This window comes from Oryx dammah, unplaced genomic scaffold (assembly GCF_014754425.2).
Source record: "Oryx dammah isolate SB20612 unplaced genomic scaffold, SCBI_Odam_1.1 HiC_scaffold_18, whole genome shotgun sequence".
In the NCBI taxonomy this organism is placed as follows: domain Eukaryota; kingdom Metazoa; phylum Chordata; class Mammalia; order Artiodactyla; family Bovidae; genus Oryx; species Oryx dammah.
In genome coordinates, this window is record NW_024070202.1 from 97,708,248 (window position 1) to 97,728,318 (window position 20,071).

The 20,071-nt window shown below is 41.5% G+C and overlaps 1 protein-coding gene across 1 annotated transcript in view; it reads left to right on the forward strand.

Annotated features, from left to right (window-relative positions):
- EXOC4 (exocyst complex component 4) overlaps nucleotides 1–20,071 on the forward strand; it is an 824,501-nt gene that overhangs the window by 558,629 nt on the left and 245,801 nt on the right. The window contains exon 11 of the mRNA XM_040260893.1: nucleotides 12,222–12,441. Within this exon, the coding sequence (XP_040116827.1) occupies nucleotides 12,222–12,441 (220 nt within the window). The remainder of the gene's footprint in view (nucleotides 1–12,221; nucleotides 12,442–20,071) is intronic.

Below are 20,071 nucleotides of genomic sequence, written 5' to 3' on the forward strand. Positions count from 1 at the left end.
AATGTAGATATTTATAAATACCTGTCCTGTGACATTATTAAATGTACATACATTAAATGTTATGGTGAGGATGGTGACATGGGGATTTACCTTTGAATATGTTTGATGCCTTGAGAACCCCATGAACAGTATGAAAAGGCAAAATGATAGGATACCAAAAGAAGAACTCCCCAGGTCATTAGGTGCCCAATATGCTACTGGAGATCAGTGGAGAAATAACTCCAGAAAGAAAGAATGAAGGGATGGAGCCAAAGCAAAAACAATACCCAGTTGTGGATGTGACTGGTGATAGACGCAAGATCCGATGCTGTAAAGAGCAATATTGCATAAGAACCTGGAATGTCAGGTCCATGAATCAAGGCAAATTGGAAGTGGTCAAATAAGAGATGGCAAGGGTGAACGTCGACATTCTAGGAATCGGTGAACTAAAATGGACTGTAATGGGTGAATTTAACTCAGATGACCATTATATCTACTACTGTGGGCAGGAATCCCTCAGAAGAAATGGAGTAGCCATCATGGTCAACAAAAGAGTCCGAAATGCAGTACTTGGATGCAATCTCAAAAACAACAGAATGATCCCTGTTCATCTCCAAAGCAAACCATTCAATATCACAGTTATCCAAGTCTATGCCCCAACCAGTAACACTGAAGAAGCTGAAGTTGAATGGTTTTATGAAGACCTATAAGACCTTTTAGAACTAACACCCAAAAAAAGATGTCCTTTTCATTATAGGGGACTGGAATGCAAAAGTAGGAAGTCAAGAAACACCTGGAGTAACAGGCAAATTTGCAGAATGAAGCAGGGCAAAGACTAATAGAGTTTTGCCAAGGGAATGCACTGGTCATAGCAAACACCCTCTTCCAACAACACAAGAGAAGACTCTACACATGGACATCACCAGATGGTCAACACCAAAATCAGATTGATTATATTCTTTGCAGACAAAGATGGAGAAGCTCTATACAGTCAACAAAAACAAGACTGCCTGTGGCTCAGATCATGAACTCCTTATTACCAAATTCAGACTCAAATTGAAGAAAGTAGGGAAAACCACTAGACCATTCAGGTATGACCTAAATCAAATCCCTTATGATTATCCAGTGAAAGTGAGAAATAGATTTAAGGGCCTAGATCTGATAGATAGAGTGCCTGATGAACTATGGAATGAGGTTCATGACATTGTACAGGAGACAGGGATCAAGACCATCCCCATGGAAAGGAACTGCAAAAAAGCAAAATGGCTGTCTGGGGAGGCCTTACAAATAGCTGTGAAAAGAAGAGAGGCGAAAAGCAAAGGAGAAAAGGAAAGATATAAGCATCTGAATGCAGAGTTCCAAAGAATAGCAAGAAGAGATAAGAAAGCCTTCTTCAGCGATCAATGCAAAGAAATAGAGGAAAACAACAGAATGGGAAAGACTAGAGATCTCTTCAAGAAAATTAGAGGTACCAAGGGAACATTTCATGCAGAGATGGGCTCGATAAAGGACAGAAATGGTATGGACCTAACAGAAGCAGAAGATATTAAGAAGAGGTGGCAAGAATACATGGAAGAACTGTATAAACAAGATCTTCACGACCCAGATAATAATGATGATGTGATCGCTAATCTAGAGCCAGACATCTTGGAAATTGAAGTCAAGTGGGCCTTAGAAAGCATCACTACGAACAAAGCTAGTGGAGGTGATGGAATTCCAGTTGAGCTGTTTCAAATCCTGAAAGATGATGTTGTGAAAGTGCTGCACTCAATATGCCAGCAAATTTGAAAAACTCAGCAGTGGCCACAGGACTGGAAAAGGTCAGTTTTCATTCCAATTCCAAAGAAAGGAAATGCAAAAGAATGCTCAAACTACCACACAATTGCACTCATCTCACATGCTAGTAAAGTAATGCTCAAAATTCTCCAAGCCAGGCTTCAGCAATACGTGAACCGTGAACTCCCTGATGTTCAAGCTGGTTTTAGAAAAGGCAGAGGAGCCAGAGATCAAATTGCCAACATCCGCTGGATCATGGAAAAAGCAAGAGAGTTCCAGAAAAACATCTATTTCTGCTTTCTTGACTATGCCAAAGCCTTTGACTGTGTGGATCACAATAAACTGTGGAAAATTCTGAAAGAGATGGGAATACCAGACCACCTAACCTGCCTCTTGAGAAAGCTGTATGCAGGTCAGGAAGCAACAGTTAGAACTGGACATGGAACAACAGACTGGTTCCAAATAGGAAAAGGAGTACATCAAGGCTGTATATTGTCACCCTGCTTATTTAACTTCTATGCAGAGTACATCATGAGAAACGCTGGACTAGAAGAAACACAAGCTGGAATCAAGATTGCTGGGAGAAATATCAATAACCTCAGATATACAGGTGACACCACCCTTATGGCAGAAAGTGAAGAGGAGCTAAAAAGCCTCTTGATGAAAGTGAAAGAGGAGAGTGAAAAAGTTGGCTTAAAGCTCAACATTCAGAAAACAAAGATCATGGCATCCGGTCCCATCACTTCATGGGAAATAGATGGGGAAACAGTGGAAACAGTGTCAGACTTTTTTTTTTTTTTGGCTCCAAAATCACTGCAGATGGTGATTGCAGCCATGAAATTAAAAGATGCTTACTCCTTGGAAGAAAAGTTATGACCAACCTAGATAGTATATTCAAAAGCAGAGACATTACTTTGCCAACTAAGGTCCGTCTAGTCAAGGCAATGGTTCACTGCAGATGGTGACTGCAGCCATGAAATTAAAAGACGCTTACTCCTTGGAAGAAAAGTTAGACCAATCTAGATAGTATATTCAAAAGCAGAGACATTACTTTGCCGACTAAGGTCTGTCTAGTCAAGGCTATGGTTTTTCCAGTAGTCATGTATGGATGTGAGAGTTGGACTGTAAAGAAGGCTGAGCGTCGAAGAATTGATGCGTTTGAACTGTGGTGTTGGAGAAGACTCTTGAGAGTCCCTTGGACTGCAAGGAGATCCAACCAGTCCATCCTAAAGGAGATCAGCCCTGGGATTTCTTTTGAAGGAATGATGCTAAAGCTGAAGCTCCAGTACTTTGGCCACCTCATGCGAAGAGTTGACTCATTGGAAAAGACTCTGATGCCAGGAGGGATTGGGGGCAGGAGGAGAAGGGGACAACCCAGGATGAGATGGCTGGATGGCATCACGGACTCGATGGACATGAGTATGAGTGAACTCTGGGAGATGGTGATGGACAGGGAGGCTGGCGTGCTGTGATTCATCTCGTCGCAAAGAGTTGGACACGACTGAGCGACTGAACTGAACTGAACTGTTGGAGAAGACTCTTGAGAGTCCCTTGGACTGCAAGGAGATCCAACCAGTCCATTCTGAAGGAGATGAACCCTGGGATTTCTTTGGAAGGAATGATGCTAAAGCTGAAACTCCAGTACTTTGGCCACCTCATGTGAAGAGTTGACTCATTGGAAAAGACTCTGATGCCGGGAGGGATTGAGGGCAGGAGGAGAAGGGGACAACTGAGGCTGAGATGGCTGGATGGCATCACGGACTTGATGGATGTGAGTCTGAGTGAACTCCAGGAGATGTTGATGGACAGAGGAGCCTGGCGTGCTGCGATTCATGGGGTCGCAAAGAGTCGGACACGACTGAGCGAGTGAACTGAACTGCTTGATGACATAAGCAGATCTTCTGCAGGCCTGTAAATATCTCATAACTTTTCACATAGAAAGCTTGAACTTAAGGAAGGGAAAGAGATGGTTCAGATTTTTTTAAATGTCTTTAAAGCCATTATGCAATAGAAGAGATTCAGAGCTTCTTGATGGAGGTAAGCATGTTACATCTCTGCAGAGTTACAAGACTGGATTAGAAGTTACTTTAGCAGAAATGATATGTTGCAAGATCCTGCAAAATGCAAGAGGTCAGAGGAATAAATCACACGTAACTACTGGTTCTAATACATAAGATCAGGAGGAAAATCCCAGGCATTTCAGATAAATATTGTGTGTACATAATGCAACCCAAACTACCAACAGATGTGTGTGATAATATGACAAATTCAGGAATAATAAAAGTGAAAAGAATTAAAATGTTTTATGTTGTATGATATTCATTATGTACAGATATATGTGTTAAAAACAGACTTAGCAGTAAACAGTGGCATATTGTCTGTGAGAGAGCCATGAGTGAATTTCTTGTATTCCAAAAGCCAAAAGTCTTAATTTGAATTTTCTGAAGTGTGTACTTTTGATTTGTATTTTAGTTCTTTGGAAAGATGTTATTTCCCCATGACTGGACTCAGGTTATGTGCTTTTTGGCAAAAATATGCATTTCTGGTAAGAGGTGCTGCTGTGTTCTTCTCTGTACCGTGTCAGATGGTACATGGTGTCAGTTTGTCCCATTACTACTGTCAGCTGTAGAATCTTTTAAATTACTAGACTGTGAATATAAGGAGTACTTATTTACTCTGAGCAACTGTTTTTATTCAACTGAGTATTGCTCTCGTTGCAACTTCTTGAACACAGAGGATCCAAATTGTATTTTAGGATATTTCCAGCTGGTAGCAGCGATAATTGTTGACTGCGATGAAACGGAGCCTTACAATAAGATGGAATTTGTGATGAGGAGTCTGGGTTAAACAAGGGGCTTGGGAAACTTGAGTGAAATGTTAATTAGTGTCATTTTCCTGGATAGAAATCAAAGCAGAATAAAAATTTTGAAAATACTAGTTTAAGTGTGGGTACTGTGTGCTCATGTATGTGTTCCCAAGTACACATGCTTGCTATCAGAAAGAGTAAATTTAAAATATAGGGGGAACTTGCTATAAAGCACAGGGAGCTCAGCTCAGTGCTCTGTGATGACCTAGATGGGTGGGATGGGAGGGAGGGTCAAGGGGGAGGGGATATATGTATACATATAACTGGGTCACTTCGTTGTACCACAGAAACTAACACAACATTGTAAAGCAATTATATTCCAATTAAAAAGAAAATATAGGTATTATGTATGTACAGATTTTTGGAGATCCCCTGGTTGATGGTAATTTGAAAATAAAACCTTTGGTAAAATAGTTACAAATGGCAACATTAGAATTTAGGAAGCAAGATCCATGCTTTAGACATTCAAAGACAATGAGGATAGATTGCCTACACTGTTTGTTTTCTGGTTTATCCTACTCTACAGCTTGAGGATTGGGGGGCTGATCTGAATGACGTTCTTCAAAAATCCTGTAATTAGATACTCTGCATCTTGCACTATGTAGGTCCTTCTCTTTGATTCTCATTGTCTCTCCTTCCATATACACAGATGGACCTGTGCTTTGTGTTTGCCTTCTCATCGTTTACAAGAAGAGGAAATCCCCAGTGTGAAAGCACTTCACGAGATTAGATAATACCCTTTTGACAGGGTTCCATCTGTGTTCCATCTTAACTTTGAAGTGAAGTGTTTTCTTTCCTAATGAGATTCCTTTCACTGTTACAAATTCAACGTTTTCTTACTTCCAAAGAGCTGATTAGGAGCATTGTTGGAAAAACTGGGGTTTTTGATGCTTCTCTTCAATACCCTTGACTCTGCCTTCTGTCTTCCATTCAACAGATGATTTTTCAAGGTACTTAATAGGTGAAAGGAGCCATGCAGCATTCTGTGGGAATCTGGGGGAAATAAAATATAGGCTCACCCATAAAAGATGATGAGAAAGTACTCCTAGTACTTTAACTCATGGAAAGAATTCCACAGAAGCAAAATGAAGATGTTCACTGTAGGATTATCTATAGTAGAGCCAGGAAGCAGCATTGATGTTCCCTAATAGATGTTTGGGCTTCCCGGGTGGCTCAGACAATAAAGAATCTGCCTGCAGTGCAGGAGACCCAGGTTCAATCCCTGGGTCCGGAAGATCCCCAGAGAAGGGAATGGCAGCTCACTCCAGTATTCTTGCCTGGAGAATTCTGCGGACAGAGGCTGCAATCCCTGGGATCGCCAAGAGTCACACATGACTGAGTGACTAACACTAACACTTTTCACTTTCACGGTAGATGTTTAGGTTAATAATGTGTTCATTAGATGATGGGACTTCCCTGATAGCTCAGTTGGTAAAGAATCTGCCTACAAGGCAGGAAACCCCAGATGGATTCCTGGGTCAGGAAGATCCCCTGGAGAAGGGATAGGCTACCCACTCCAGTATTCTTGGGCTTCCCTTGTGACTCAGCTGGTAAAGAATCCGCCTGCAGTGTGGGAGACCTGGATTTGATCCCTGGGGTTGGGAAGATCCCCTGGAGAAAGAAAAGGCTAACTACTCCAGCATTTTGGCCTGGACAGTTCCATGGACTGTAGAGTCCATGGAGTCGCAAAGAGTCATACATGGCTGAGTGACTTTCACTTTCATTAGATGATGAAGTGAGTCTTAGGCTTACAAGTACTAACCTCTCTGAAATGGCCAATATGAAGTAGTGTGAACAACCTTATTGCATGAAGCAAAAAACAAGTGAGAATGTGGGCATGGAGTAGAGAATACTCTTTCAATCCAAGGCATCTGTGGTTGAGATATATAGGATTATTTTCTTTCTTTCTCTCTTTTTCTTATAATCTTAATTGTTTGGAGAAGGGCACTATTTATCAGAGAGATCACACTCTGGAACTAAGGGTAAATGACCTATTAATTATTTTATTCAGTACTTGATTCAACAAATATTTCCTGAGATACTCTGTGCCAGCAGTAGACTAATGCTAGGCCCTGAAGATACAGCAGTGAGAAATTTACACTTGACCCCTGGCCACATGGGGTTTTGGTCATTCCTACATACGTGCATTGCTGAAATAGTCCAAGTAATAATCTAATGGCCTAAATTGCCAATTATGGATAATTGCATGGGAAAGTAAAGGATAGAGTGAAAAAAAATGATAAAATATGTCACACTTTGCTCTAAATCTCCAACCTCATCAGGATTTATGCACTGATAGTAATTGTACAGATAGCAGCAGCCACCACCTACTTAGCAGTTAACTATATGTCAGCCTCTGTGATGAGCACTTGCATTTTATTTCCTTAGTTAATCATCCTGTGTGTTACATCCATTTACAGAATACACAAATAGGATGAAGAGAGGCTAAGTAACCTGCCCAAGACAGTACACTCAAGATTCAGACTCAAGAATCCCTACTTTCCGTGTTCCACCCTTGGCCATTCCACTTCCCTAAACCTTTCCTCTCTGCACAGACTATGAGTTTGGCTCACCTCTTGGATGCCCAGGCACGATCTTCCTCTGTGTCCTTCCTGCCTAAGAAAGGGCGTTTTGCCCATTTAATGTGATTGCTTCTCATTCTTGACCAGAGTGGAGAAGAGGCTGGTGAGACAGCCCTAATTTTTCTTTCGTTCTCCCCTCATGTCTCATGCCTTCTGCACAGTGGGACCCTCCCAGCTCCAAAAGCAGATTTGGAAACATGTTGAATGGGTCCCCTCGAGTCAGAGATGACACCATCAACCTGACTGTGTCATTTTAGACGGATGTGTATGCTTTAGGGAATAAATGATTTGTATTCGAAAAAAATCATTTGGCTGAAGGTGATGGAAGCTGCTCCTTCTGTGCTGCTCAGAGTGGTTTCCTATTGGAGGGGCACCAAAGGCAAATAGGGGACTAGAAAAAAAAGAAAACGGGGGTAATTTAGCGCCTTCTGTTACTTTGTTTAGGAGCAGATTAACTACTAAAAATCTCCTCCAAATAACTGGTTGATTTTGAAAATGTAAGAAGTACTTCTGCTCAGAAAACTCTTCTTCTAAGACCCATGGGAAAGAATAAATAGGGATTCCGATGACAGGTGTATTTATTTGTTGTTGCCTTTCAGAAACAGACCAAGGGAACCGGGATGCTCCTGCGTGGAGGTTTTCTCTGTGAGTTAGATGAGATCAGAGGGGATCACTGTAGCATGATGTGGGACCTGGAGATCTTAAAACTATAACCATAGTTAACTATCTGCTCTTTATTTCTTCATTTCTGCCCCCCCCCCCGCAACCTTCTACTCAATCTCTTCTTAAAGATTTATTGTATCTTGTTTTGGGTCAAGCTTTAAAAATATATATATGTGTGTGTATGTATATATATATTTATTTATTTATTAATTTTTATTTGGCTGCACCAGGTCTTAGTTGCAACATGCGGGATCTTTAGTTGAGGCATATGGAATCTAGTTCCCTGCTCAGGGATTGAACCCAGGTCCCCTGCATTGGGACCCCAGAGTCTTAGCCACTGGACCACCAGTGAAGTCCCTTGGGTCAGGCTTTTACTTCCCTTTAGTTGCTGACAACATCAGTTAAGAAACCTCATTGCTGTTTGTCATAGTTTCTCTGTGTCCACTTTCCTGGGTGAATTTTCCACTGTAATAATCCTCTGTGTTCTCTTTCCTACCCCCACTCCCCCTCCGAGGGCCTGGAGGTTAATGGAGCGTTTAACTGGTGATATGGAAGAGTAACCATGGTGTATTTGTTTATTAAGTAAAGGAAACTCTTTATTAGGTTAAACAGCTGAACTTACAGAACATTTATACCCCAAACTTTAAATGTGATCTAATTAGAAAGCAATTTATGAAATAGAGTCTTTGATAAATGTAGATAATTTTTATATTGTCTAATTTGATTTTATTTGAATTGCTAATATATTCACAGTTTTTAAAAAATCAAATGATTATGAAAATTATAATTGAAAAGTGTATTCTCACTCCTTTGCCAGACTCCCCGTCCCCCATCCCTGCTTCCTATAAATACTCACATTTACTAATTTTCTTATGAATCCTTCCAGGATGTCTTTACAATAAAACAAATAAATGTATAATTCTTATACAAAGGTGCATATTGGTATGCACCTTGCTTTTCTCGCTAAACAGTATAAGTCTTAGAGATCTTTGCGTGTAAGCTCATCAGAAGCTTCCATGTTTGGGAGCTGGGTTGCTGCCCAGTATTACAGCATGTAGATTCACCACAGTTTATTTAACTGATGTCTAACTGAAGGATTTTTTGTGTTATTTCTAATCTTTTGCTATAAAAAACAATGCTGCACTGATCTCTGTACCCTGTGCATAGATCATCTCATCCATATTCAGATAATAGCTGTTGGAAGAATTTCCCAGAAGTGAGATTTCTGGGTCAAAAGGAAATACATTTGTAATTTTGAATGATAGTGCCAATTTGTCCTTCATCAGGGTTGTAACATTTTTCATTCCCATCAATAATATATGAGAATGTCTCTCTGCCCACACTTAAACCAACAGTGTGTTTTCAAACTTTTGGAATCTGGCTGATGCGTGGGTATAAAAAATGGTATCTCAGTATAGTTTACCTTTCATGTTTCTCATTATGAATGAAGTTAAAACTTTTTTCTTATGTTTAATGTTCACTTACTGTAAAATGTCTTTTCATGTCTTTTGATCATTTTTCTACTATGTTCTTTGGTTTTTTTACTGCCTGTCGTCTGTGACATAAGTTGCAAATAGATCTTCCCAGTTAATCATTAATTTTTCCTCTATTTCATTAGATTCTGTTTAATTTTATTTAACTTCTCTTCTTTCTGGAAAAATCTAAAGTGTAAGGCCTTTCTTGCTTTATAGAACATTGTAGAACTGTAAAACTCACCAGGCAAAGCAGTATTATTAATCAATAGGGGAAAATAACAACAGTTTCATGACCTGAAATTTTTTGGTGTGGAAACGTTAAAAAGTCTTACTGTCAGTTACAAATATATACAGAAATGAAAAATGAAACTAATATGTATTAGTACCCTGTAACATTAGAAACATTGAGAATCAGAGTTTTGTTTCTTCATTAAAATCTTACCAAGAGTGGGGTTCCCTGGAGGTCCCATGGTTAAGACTCCCGCACTTCAGCTGCAGAGAGCACTGGTTCAATCCCTTAGATCTGGGAACTAAGAGATCCCATACGTCACATGACCTGGCCACAAAAACAAGTCTTACCAAGACCAGTTTGAACAGTGCTTGCCACCATCTTCTTGTTGGGTCACTTACAATACATAGCAAAGATCTTTTTTCTCTGCCTTGGTGAAATGTCATACTTCCCTCTCAGTTTGGGTCAGCTGCCCGTATTTTATTCTTTGTTTTTCAATGTCATGAAATATCTCCAAGAGTTCCTCTAAGGTAATGTGTTTTGGTCAACATTACTTCCTCTGGGATGCCTTTCTCTCTTTCGTCACAACTGTTTTTCTCTTTTAAGGTCAGTTGGTTCACCCTCCCTCTGGCTGCATGTTCCTGTCACGTGTTCCCAGGGTCTATTATTTCTTCTGTAAATCCACTTATGTTCAAGTCAGATTTTGCTCCCAATATTGCTTTTAGGTTTCTCTCTCTCTCTCTCTCTCTCTTTTTTTTTCTGCACTTTTAGCTTTCTTGGCCAGTCCCTTTTTCAGTTATCCATTTCTGTAAACTGTCACAGGGGTTAATCACTGAGAGACAAGGAGACAACAGCTACCCACGTTGCTGTCTATGGACTGAGGAACAGATGTGAAGTGACCATTCACTGATCGGACTCTGAAAGAAGTGATATGACTGATCATTGATTGTGATGAACGTCAATTATTCACATAGAAATTTCTGGATTGAAGCGCTGGAGTTTCTGTTTCATGCCACTGCTCACAGTTAATATACTGTGGTAACTGGAATTCAAATCCTGTTGACCTGGTGTGATTCACTACACTGTAGTAACTTAGATTCGTGCATATCAGAACCATGGAAGCAGGAGCTGCCATCACAGAAAAATACAAAGAATAACATAACAAGTCTCTGTGCACTCATTTGTGAGGCTTGACAGTTAGCCTTCTGCTATAAATGCCTTGTGTCTTTTATAAAGGAAATTGACCATTACAAATAAAGTTAAACTTCTCCTTTGTCCCCAGGCCCCTCCTGTTTCCTTTCATAACCTCTCAACCCACATTAGCATCATAAATTCAAAGACTGTCCTTACTGGAAAAGACCCTGATGCTGGGAAAGGTTGAAGGCAAAAGGAGAAGGGGGTGGCAGAGGGTGAGACGGTTAGATAGCATCACCAACTCAAGGGACATGAATTTGAGCAACCTCGGAGAGATAGTAGAGAAGAGAGGAGCCTGGCATGCTGCAGTCCATAGGGTCGCAAAGAGTCGGACATGACTTAGAGACTGAACAACAATATCCTTTATTTTCTCTTTTCGAAAGTTCTGTCTACACATACATCAGTTTAGTTCAGTTCAGTCGCTCAGTCGTGTCCGACTATTTGCAACCCCATGAATTGCAGCACGCCAGGCCTCCCTGTCCATCACCAACTCCCGGAGTTCACTCAGACTCACGTCCATAGAGTCCGTGATGCCATCCAGCCATCTCATCCTCTGTCGTCCCCTTCTCCTCCTTCCCCCAATCCCTCCCAGCATCAGAGTCTTTTCCAATGAGTCAACTCTTCGCATGAGGTGTCCAAAGTACTGGAGCTTCAGCTTTAGCATCATTCCTTCCAAAGAAATCCCAGGGCTGATCTCCTTCAGAATGGACTGGTTGGATCTCCTTGCAGTCCAAGGGACTCTCAAGAGTCTTCTCCAACACCACAGTTCAAAATCATCAATTCTTCAGCACTCAGCCTTCTTCACAGTCCAACTCTCACATCCATACATGACCCCTGGAAAAACCATAGCCTTGATTAGACGGACCTTAGTCGGCAAAGTAATGTCTCTGCTTTTGAATATGCTATCTAGGTTGGTCATAACTTTTCTTAAGGAGTAAGCGTGTCTTAATTTCATGGCTGCAGTCACCATCTGCAGTGATTTTGGAGCCCCCAAAAATAAAGTCTGACACTGTTTCTACTGTTTTCCCATCTATTTCCCATGAAGTGATGGGACCGGATGCCATGATCTTCGTTTTCTGAATGAGTTTAAGAAATATGCAGAATGGGGTTTGCTCTTTACTTTGCATCATAATTTGTTTTTTATCACATTTTCTTTTGCTTCTTATATTTTTATTTCCTTCTTGAATTAATAAATATTTTTGTCTCTCCTTTCTCCCCACTAGTTTGAAATTTTTGTTTCTGTTTCATCCTATTTCTATTGAATAAGTGAAAGAACTTGTGTTTAAAAAACAGACTCATATATAAGTAGATATTAAAGACGCCTGCCCTTGTTTAGAATTCTGGTAATTTCTCCAGATCTCTCCATGGCAGCAAGCAGAGATAACCATGTTTGGTCATATTTCTGTAACTATCTTTCTGATACGTTTGACAGTGGTTGTGCTCTGTTTGTCTTCCAGATTTATTCAAGAGATAGAGCACGCCCTGGGACTTGGTCCTGCCAAACAGTGTCCTCTTCGAGAGTTTCTCACCATGTACATCAAAAACATCTTCCTCAATCAGGTCTTGGCTGAGATCAACAAGGAGATCGAAGGAGTCACGAAAACATCTGACGCCCTGAAGATCCTGGCTAATGCAGACACCATGAAAGTGCTGGGGGTGCAGCGGCCTCTCCTTCAGGTAATCACATTCTTTGAACTTACTCTTTCTATCAGCAGTTTTCACTGACTTGGCAAGAGTTACAAATTGAAAGGAGAAGAAGAATTACCATCTGTTTCCATGTTCATCAGGGACAAAATAAGAGGAAATAAATTAAATGGGCACTAGGGAAATTAAGGACTAATGTAGAGATAATGGAAAGTCCTGAAGATCTTTAAGAAAAAAATGGTTAGTTTTGAGTATGGGAGATGGTGAGCCTCATTAACATGCAGGCAACACCTCATTATTGGCCTGAAATTTGTCCTTGAATAGAATTCTCTTTCCAGTGGTGAGTGCATGCTAAAGTAGAAGGATTTACGGGGAGGAAGGGACTCTGCCTAACCTCAATGACCAACAGTAAACCCTCAGTTCATTTGAATGCTGATTTGGCTAGCTCACAGTGAATCTGAACCCACCTTGCAAACTGGCTTTTGAAGGTCAGATCATTTGTTAATTCAAGTGATGATCATCCTAATATGAAAATGTTACTTTCCCTATTTTAAGCGATGGTTTCTGGGGAACAGAAGTAAAACAAGTTGTTAGATAGTCAGATTAATAGACGAGGTATTTATTTTACATGCTTTAAGCCAGTGACTTGGAGGTAAATATAAAACCAAAACCAAATTTGTATTAATATGAATTTCAATTATGAATATACATTAATTATTGTTATATTGTATAATAATTGGACCTTTGCAGTGTTTCTTCATTTAAGAGAATGATGGGCACAATAGTACATTTTTGCATATGCTGTATGATATGAGGATATGTCAAAATGTGGAAGACTTGAGCTCTTCAAAGAGAAATTGGATAAATGGGATAGTTGCTTTAGTTGCCTTCCTTTACTTGCTTTTACATACGTCATCCTTGATTTTTCCTTCTTTGTACACTAGAATGAATAAAAATGCTGACCCTCTCCTAGGGAAATGTCCTAGTGTGAGGTTTCTCTTTTTTTATGAGCAAAGTCTTATATGGTCTTGAGAACATAGATGAGAGGTATTCATTTCCCCCAGAACTAGAGTAATAGCAACACATCTAGGAAGATGTTCGTTTGGATGGTCTGAGTCTGCATTCCTAGTGAAGGATCTGTCCTGAGTGTGGGATGGAGAACAAGGAGAAGAGCAAAGACATGTGCCCACTCACCCTTCTGCTGGCTCATTCTTCTACTGGCTCTTGGCATGGCCGGCCTCTTCTCTTGGTGCCAGTTCAAATGTCACTTTCACAGGGAAGCTTTTCCTGACTCTCTGCCTAAGTAGGTTCCCTTCGTTGGTTATTTTTCATCTTCCCTCATTTTATGGATGTATCACACAGACTCCCATGCCAGGTGACTTATGATCAGGTTCTGCCAGTAGGAAGCATGAGCAGGAAGTTGGAGGGTCAAAGGAGACGGAGAGATTGAACTCTTGTCTCCTTCCTCTCCGTTTTGGACCAGAGTTCTGGCCTTGGGGGCCTCCCTCCATAACGAGAGGTCCTGCCAGATAACACTTTCTCCATGGCTCCAGCTCTCACTGGACTATGACAACACCATTTCTTCTCGTTGGTCCTTGATGAGAGCTTTCTGCTCTTACCAGTCTCTGGGAGCCTCAGCATCCCTGTTCCTTCTTTCAATGCTGCCTATACCTCTGTAAGTCATCTCTTCATTAGTATTTCTTCCGTTAATCATCTGAATGGAATTCTGTTTTTCATTTAGGATCATGAATAGATTTCCCTAGTTAGTCACTGTTTTCAGGTTTTAATTTTTTTCTTTCTTTGCACAACAGTCCTAGTTGTTTATTTTCTGGCTTGTTGATGGTGGGGGACAGGGAGGCCTGGCGTGCTGCAGTCCATGGGGTCACAGAGAATTGGACACGGCTATGTGACGGAACAGCAGCAACAACGGGCCTGTTGATTTCCTATCTTTTCTCACTAGAAATTAAGTTCCAAAAGCATAGGCAGGAGGAATGTGCTCAGGAGTTTGTTGGATGAATGTATATGTGGGTGGGTGGGTAGATAGATGATCACAGTGAATAGGTTTTGAGTGTCTTAACTGCAGAGTCAGAGTGGGAAGATGAGAAATAGAGAGTGACAGAAACTTGTTTACTTTTATGTTATGTCTGACCTTATCATTAATTTCTTCTCCATTAGAAAGCCTCTCAGTGTGTATATCCTTCAAGTATCATGCTATATGCTGCACAGAGCAACTTTAATACACTTAGTGTGGTGAAAAGAAACTGCCTACAGACTGAATCTGAGACCTAAAGATACTGGCTCATTAGACATGAGGATTTTCAACTTGACTAACAGAGACACAGTAAAACTCCTAACTGGTTGACTACAGTCGGGCCATGTCAGGGCCACACACCGCTGGCTACATGGCGTCTCTGGGCCGTCCACCAACGTGCTTGTCAAGTCACTCCTAACCACATCACCAGCCATTTGTACGTGTTACTACACCTCTTGTTCTTCAAGTCAATGACTCCATTCTGAGGCTATATTCAGAACTCCAGCCTTACCTCTTCTTTCTTTCTTTGACCCTGTCCAGATATGATAGTTACATGTAAGTGAATAAATCTTAAAAGCCATTCAAGCTATTCATCTCCAAATAGGTTTACAGAGCCCAGAAAGCTGCTTTCTTATTTGGTTGTTTTGTTCTCCCTTTCTTCCTCAGAGTTTTATTTTTGACAGTGAAAATGAGTTAGACCACATTAATAAATTTGTTTAATATTCTCAGAGTTAGGTTAAAAAAGCACATGAGGAGGAGGCTATTTTCCTTTCCCACCTTGAGAAAGTCTCTGGCTTTCTGATGCTTGTAAATTGTTCTCTGACAATTTCTCTCATGCTTAGATTTCAGTGTTTCTTAAATGTGTTTCAATGTCCCTTTAATATTTTTTTTTATTCCCAGCTAATTATAGGTAGCTAATATTAAGAAGTAATTCTCAGTAATTATAGCTGAGAATCCAAAGCAGTTGTGAAGAGGAGAGCTTAGAGAAATATCTGTATGTGTGAAAGATGCAGGAGGGCTAAGTATGGACTTCTGTGTCCTTCAAAGCCATTCCCCCTGCTCACTGTTGTTTGGTTACAGACTGGAAAGGATCGTGCCTTTTGCTGGAGGCAGCACCCACTGTCATAAAGCATCAGCCTGATGGGGTTCTTGGGGGACAGTGGACAGACAGCTGTCTCAGTGCTGCTTCCGTTTATTTCATGATGTGCAGACACAGAGAACTCCAGGACGCTCGGTCCTTTCCTCTCTGAAATGGCATTTGGTCAGGGTAGACAATCGGTTATAAGGAGGCATTTATTTGGGCCATAACGTCCTTTTACATAGACTTCCCAGGTGACTCAGTAGTAAAGCGTCTCCCTGCCAGTGCAGGAGACTCCGGAGACATGGGTTCGATCCCTGGGTGGGGAAGACCCCTGGAGGAGGAAATGGCAACCCACTCCAGTATTCTTGCCTGGAAAATCCTGTGGACAGAGGAGCCTGGCGGGATATGGTGCGTGGGGTTGCAAAGAGTTGGACACAGCACACACGTGTGCTCACAGGCTTTTACATTGGTAACTTTACTTTCCAGGCACATAGGAAGGAAGAAAGGAAGGAAATAGGGAGGAAGAAATTACAAGCACCGTTTTACAGGTGAAATAACTGCATAGATGCTGGCCGCTGATACAGCAGCATAGTACTATAAGTAACAGAAGCAGTAATGATAGCAGTCATAATAATAAACAGTAATAATGGTGCCAGCTCACACTTTAATCGCATTTACTATGAGCCAGACACCATCGAGTGCTTTATGTGTATTGACTTGTAAATGTTTTATATGCATTGACAGCAGCTTTGTGAAGGTGGCATTCTTACTGTGGGGAGGAAACAGAGAAACAGTGAAATTAAATAATTTGCCCAAAGTCATTTAACTAGCATCAATAAACCTGTAATTCAAACCCAGGTGACCTAACCCTGGAACCCGTGTTCTAACTCAGTTTTACTCAGTGTAAGAGAATGCTTCCCTGCAAGCTGTTCATTTGCATGCTCAGTACTGTCTGACTCTTTGTGACTTCATGGACTATAGCTGGCCAGTCTCCTCTGTCCATGGAATTTTCCAGACAAGAATACTGGAGAGGGTTGCCATTTCCTACTCCAGAGAATCTTTCTGGACCAGGGATCGAACCCATGTCTCTGAATTGTAGGTAGATTCTTTACCACTGGGCCACCCAGGAAGCCAAGCTATTTGTTAGCAATCTGCTATGAGATGGGCAGAATTTGACAGTCCACATTAAGACTTTTTCTTTTTTAAAGCAATTTGACATTGTCTGTTGAACCTAATAGTAAAAGCTTGGAACTTGTGTTTTATCCCTGGGTTTTTCAAATTTTCGTTTTTTTCTAGTAATTGGTTGTTATTTATAAAAGTATCTATCTACAGCAGACTGGGAGCATAGGGGGAGAGTTTGGAACCAGAGTCTCTTCGTAGTCAGAGATGCACTACTCTAAACCCATGTATTGCCTACAGGGAAGTAAAAGTGTAAAGCCAACCATCTTCCTTACCTCAGTTGTCTAAGCCTTTTTCCAGTGGATGGACTAGCTTGGATATTTGTTGCAGGTGGTTCTCTCCTTGATCCACAGCTCCTACAGCCTTGGCTGCTGTAGAGAAGACGTTATTGAATAAATGGCTAAGCGAATAAAAATGAATGAGCTCATGATGGCTTTGTTAATACAAGGGTGTGTGTGTGTATGCAGGTTTTGCCCCCACAGTATAAGTTTCATGGTCTTGAGTTTAAGACACATTCAGTTCAGTTCAGTCACTCAGTCGTGTCTGACTCTTTGCGACCCCATGAACCGCAGTATGTCAGGCCTCCCTGTCCATCACCAACTCCTGGAGTTTACCCAAACTCATGTCCATTGAGCCGGTGTTGCCATCCAACCATCTCATCCTCTGTCATCCCCTTCTCCTGCCCTCAATCTTTCCCAGCATCATGACAATGTTTAAATTAAAACATCACAGATCTTAATACCTCTAATGCTATTAGATGGAAACAGGTAGACTATGCTTCACACTCTTAGCATCTGAGAGTCCTCTGTTACCATCACTTTTTCTGCAGAGTGGCCTCCATCCATTGCAAGGCAAAGCATGCTGACTCAAATGAAAGAAATCCATTAAGAGAAATTCCTCATTTCTCCTGACTCAGATCTTCTGGCATTCTAGGCATAGAGCTATGGAAACAGTTGATTGTTTGAAGTGGATACCCCTTCATGCCTTATATATCACAGCAATCAACCAACTGTTCACTCATCAGACATGAGGAAACATTCTCTCTGTTCCCTAACTTGTCCTTGGTTTGGGGATGTAATTTGATTTATTCCTCTGTAGTGCCTCCATCCAGAAAAGAGGAGAGGAGACTAATGCTTAGGTTTTTCTCCCTTAACTATCACACAGCTGAATGGACATGTTTCTGTGTGAACAAAAGATACAAGTAAAGGTTCCCCCCAACCCTCCCGCCAGTGGAATACCTGGTGTCCTTGTTACTTAGAGAGGGACCTGTGGACAAGAACGTAAGACCGCTGAGCCAGAATATGCATGTATACGGCATCCCCAGGTGATTTGTGCGTACAGTAGATTTTGAGAAGCACGGCTTCCCTAGTGGCTCAGTGGTGAAGAATATGCCTGCTGCTGTAGGAGATGAGGGTTTGATCCCTGGTCAGGAAGATCCCCTGGAGAAGGAAATGGCAACCCACTCCAGTATTCTTGCCTGGAGAATCCCATGGTCAGAGGAGCCTGGTGGGCTACAGTCTGTAGGGTCGCACACAGTCAGACACAACTGAGTGAGCACACACATACTCCTTGTACGAGAACAGCGTGACGTGTGGTCCACGGACTGGTGTGTCATATCCCCGCTGCTGCTGCTGCTAAGTCGCTTCAGTCATGTCCGACTCCGTGCAACCCCAGTATCCCTGAGCTTGTGAGAAATGCAGATTCCTCAGCCTCAACTGTGCCCAAGAGTGGAGCTCAGGAATCTCTGGTCCAACCAGCCCTCTCGGTCATTAATAGAGGTGGAAGTTTTAGAAGCATTGTCTTACATAATACCAGCATTTCTAGCTGGAGGCTAGGCAGTGGGGCTCTAATGCTGTGGGCTTCTAGCACTGCAGCAAACAACAGTAGTTACTTCAAAAAAATGATTCAGCTTCGTTTCATACAGACGCCAAATTTGTAAAAACAATATTTGCAGCGGCAGCAGAAGCTGCTTCCTAGTCTAGCACATTGCTGAATGTTGCAGAGTTCTTTCCAGACACAGGCTGAATGTACGTTTCCTGGCTCATGTTGAGCAATGTGAGACAAGGACAGCTTTCCTAAAGCTGAGGCTTACATTCCCACATTCACTGGAGGAAAAAACCATAAACTGTACAAGTGAAAAAGCTGAAGCAATATTCAAACATTTAAAGCACATTTTCATTTTCTTCATTGCCCCAGTGTGTGTCAGAGCCCTTCTGAAAAGTGAGATAGTTTGAGGCAGCCTGCAAGCCCTACATTCTTCTCTCTTCCTCATCCTTCTGAGCTCCCCACTGCTGCCTGGTGGGGTGTGTGGGTATCAGTAACAACTCTCATTAGAATCACCCAAGAGCTTTCTGAACACACCCAGGGAGTTGGTTCAGTTGATCAGGGGTAAGATTGCATTCTAGAGATACGGTTCAGTAGGTCAGGGGTGAGATCTGGGCATCCAGGTGTTATGAGCTGTCCAGATGATTCCAACATATACAGACAGTATTAGCATCACTTGTCACTAGCCTGCATCTTTCTACTCCATAGAATCAATTACTGCCCTGAGAGGAAGTACAAAAATGATATAAATAAGGGATTCCTTCTTTAAGTCAGTTTTGTAACAAAGGATCTGTTGGATACTTTGCATCAAGCTTGATATATAAGACTTGGGATCAGATACAAATAGATTTAAGTTCCAGATCTTTAAATGGATTCTTTTGTGATCAGGACCAAGTTGCTCACCTCTCCATACCTATTCCCTGCTCTATAAAATAAGAATAATAAAATATGTGTCCTAGGAACACAGACATCATTTTTAGGGTTTGGATGGAATAATGGTTGTAAAACATGCCTCCTTCCTTTTCCAGTCACAGATGCCTGGACTTCAGCCTTGACCACTCTGATGCCTGCTACCTGTCCACAGCTTAACTCTCAACTTCATAGCCTTTTGACTTCTACTGACCATGCCTCACCACTCCCGTTGTTTCTTTGTAGATTTCAGCCTGCATCTCCTCTCATCACTAACTTGCTGTTTACTCACTCCTGTTCTCTGTGCTCCCTCACCCAGCTAGTAACTCATGTTTCCTGCTTCCCATTACCTTAGAGTGACAGCAGGAGATGGTATTGCTTCACTTCCTTCCTCTTTTTCCTGGATTTGCCCACTGATCATTTGTTAGCAGCAGAAACAGCATGCAATATTTATGATCATTAAAGCTAGTATGTTCATTTCCCAGGGCAAGTATAACAAATTACCACAAACATGGTGGTTTAAAAAATAGAAATTGATGGACTCATAGTTCTGGAGGCCAGAGGCCACATTCCCTTCAAAGGCTCTAAGGGAGGACCCTTCCTTGCTTCTTACATCTTCTGGTGGTCCTGGCCTTTTT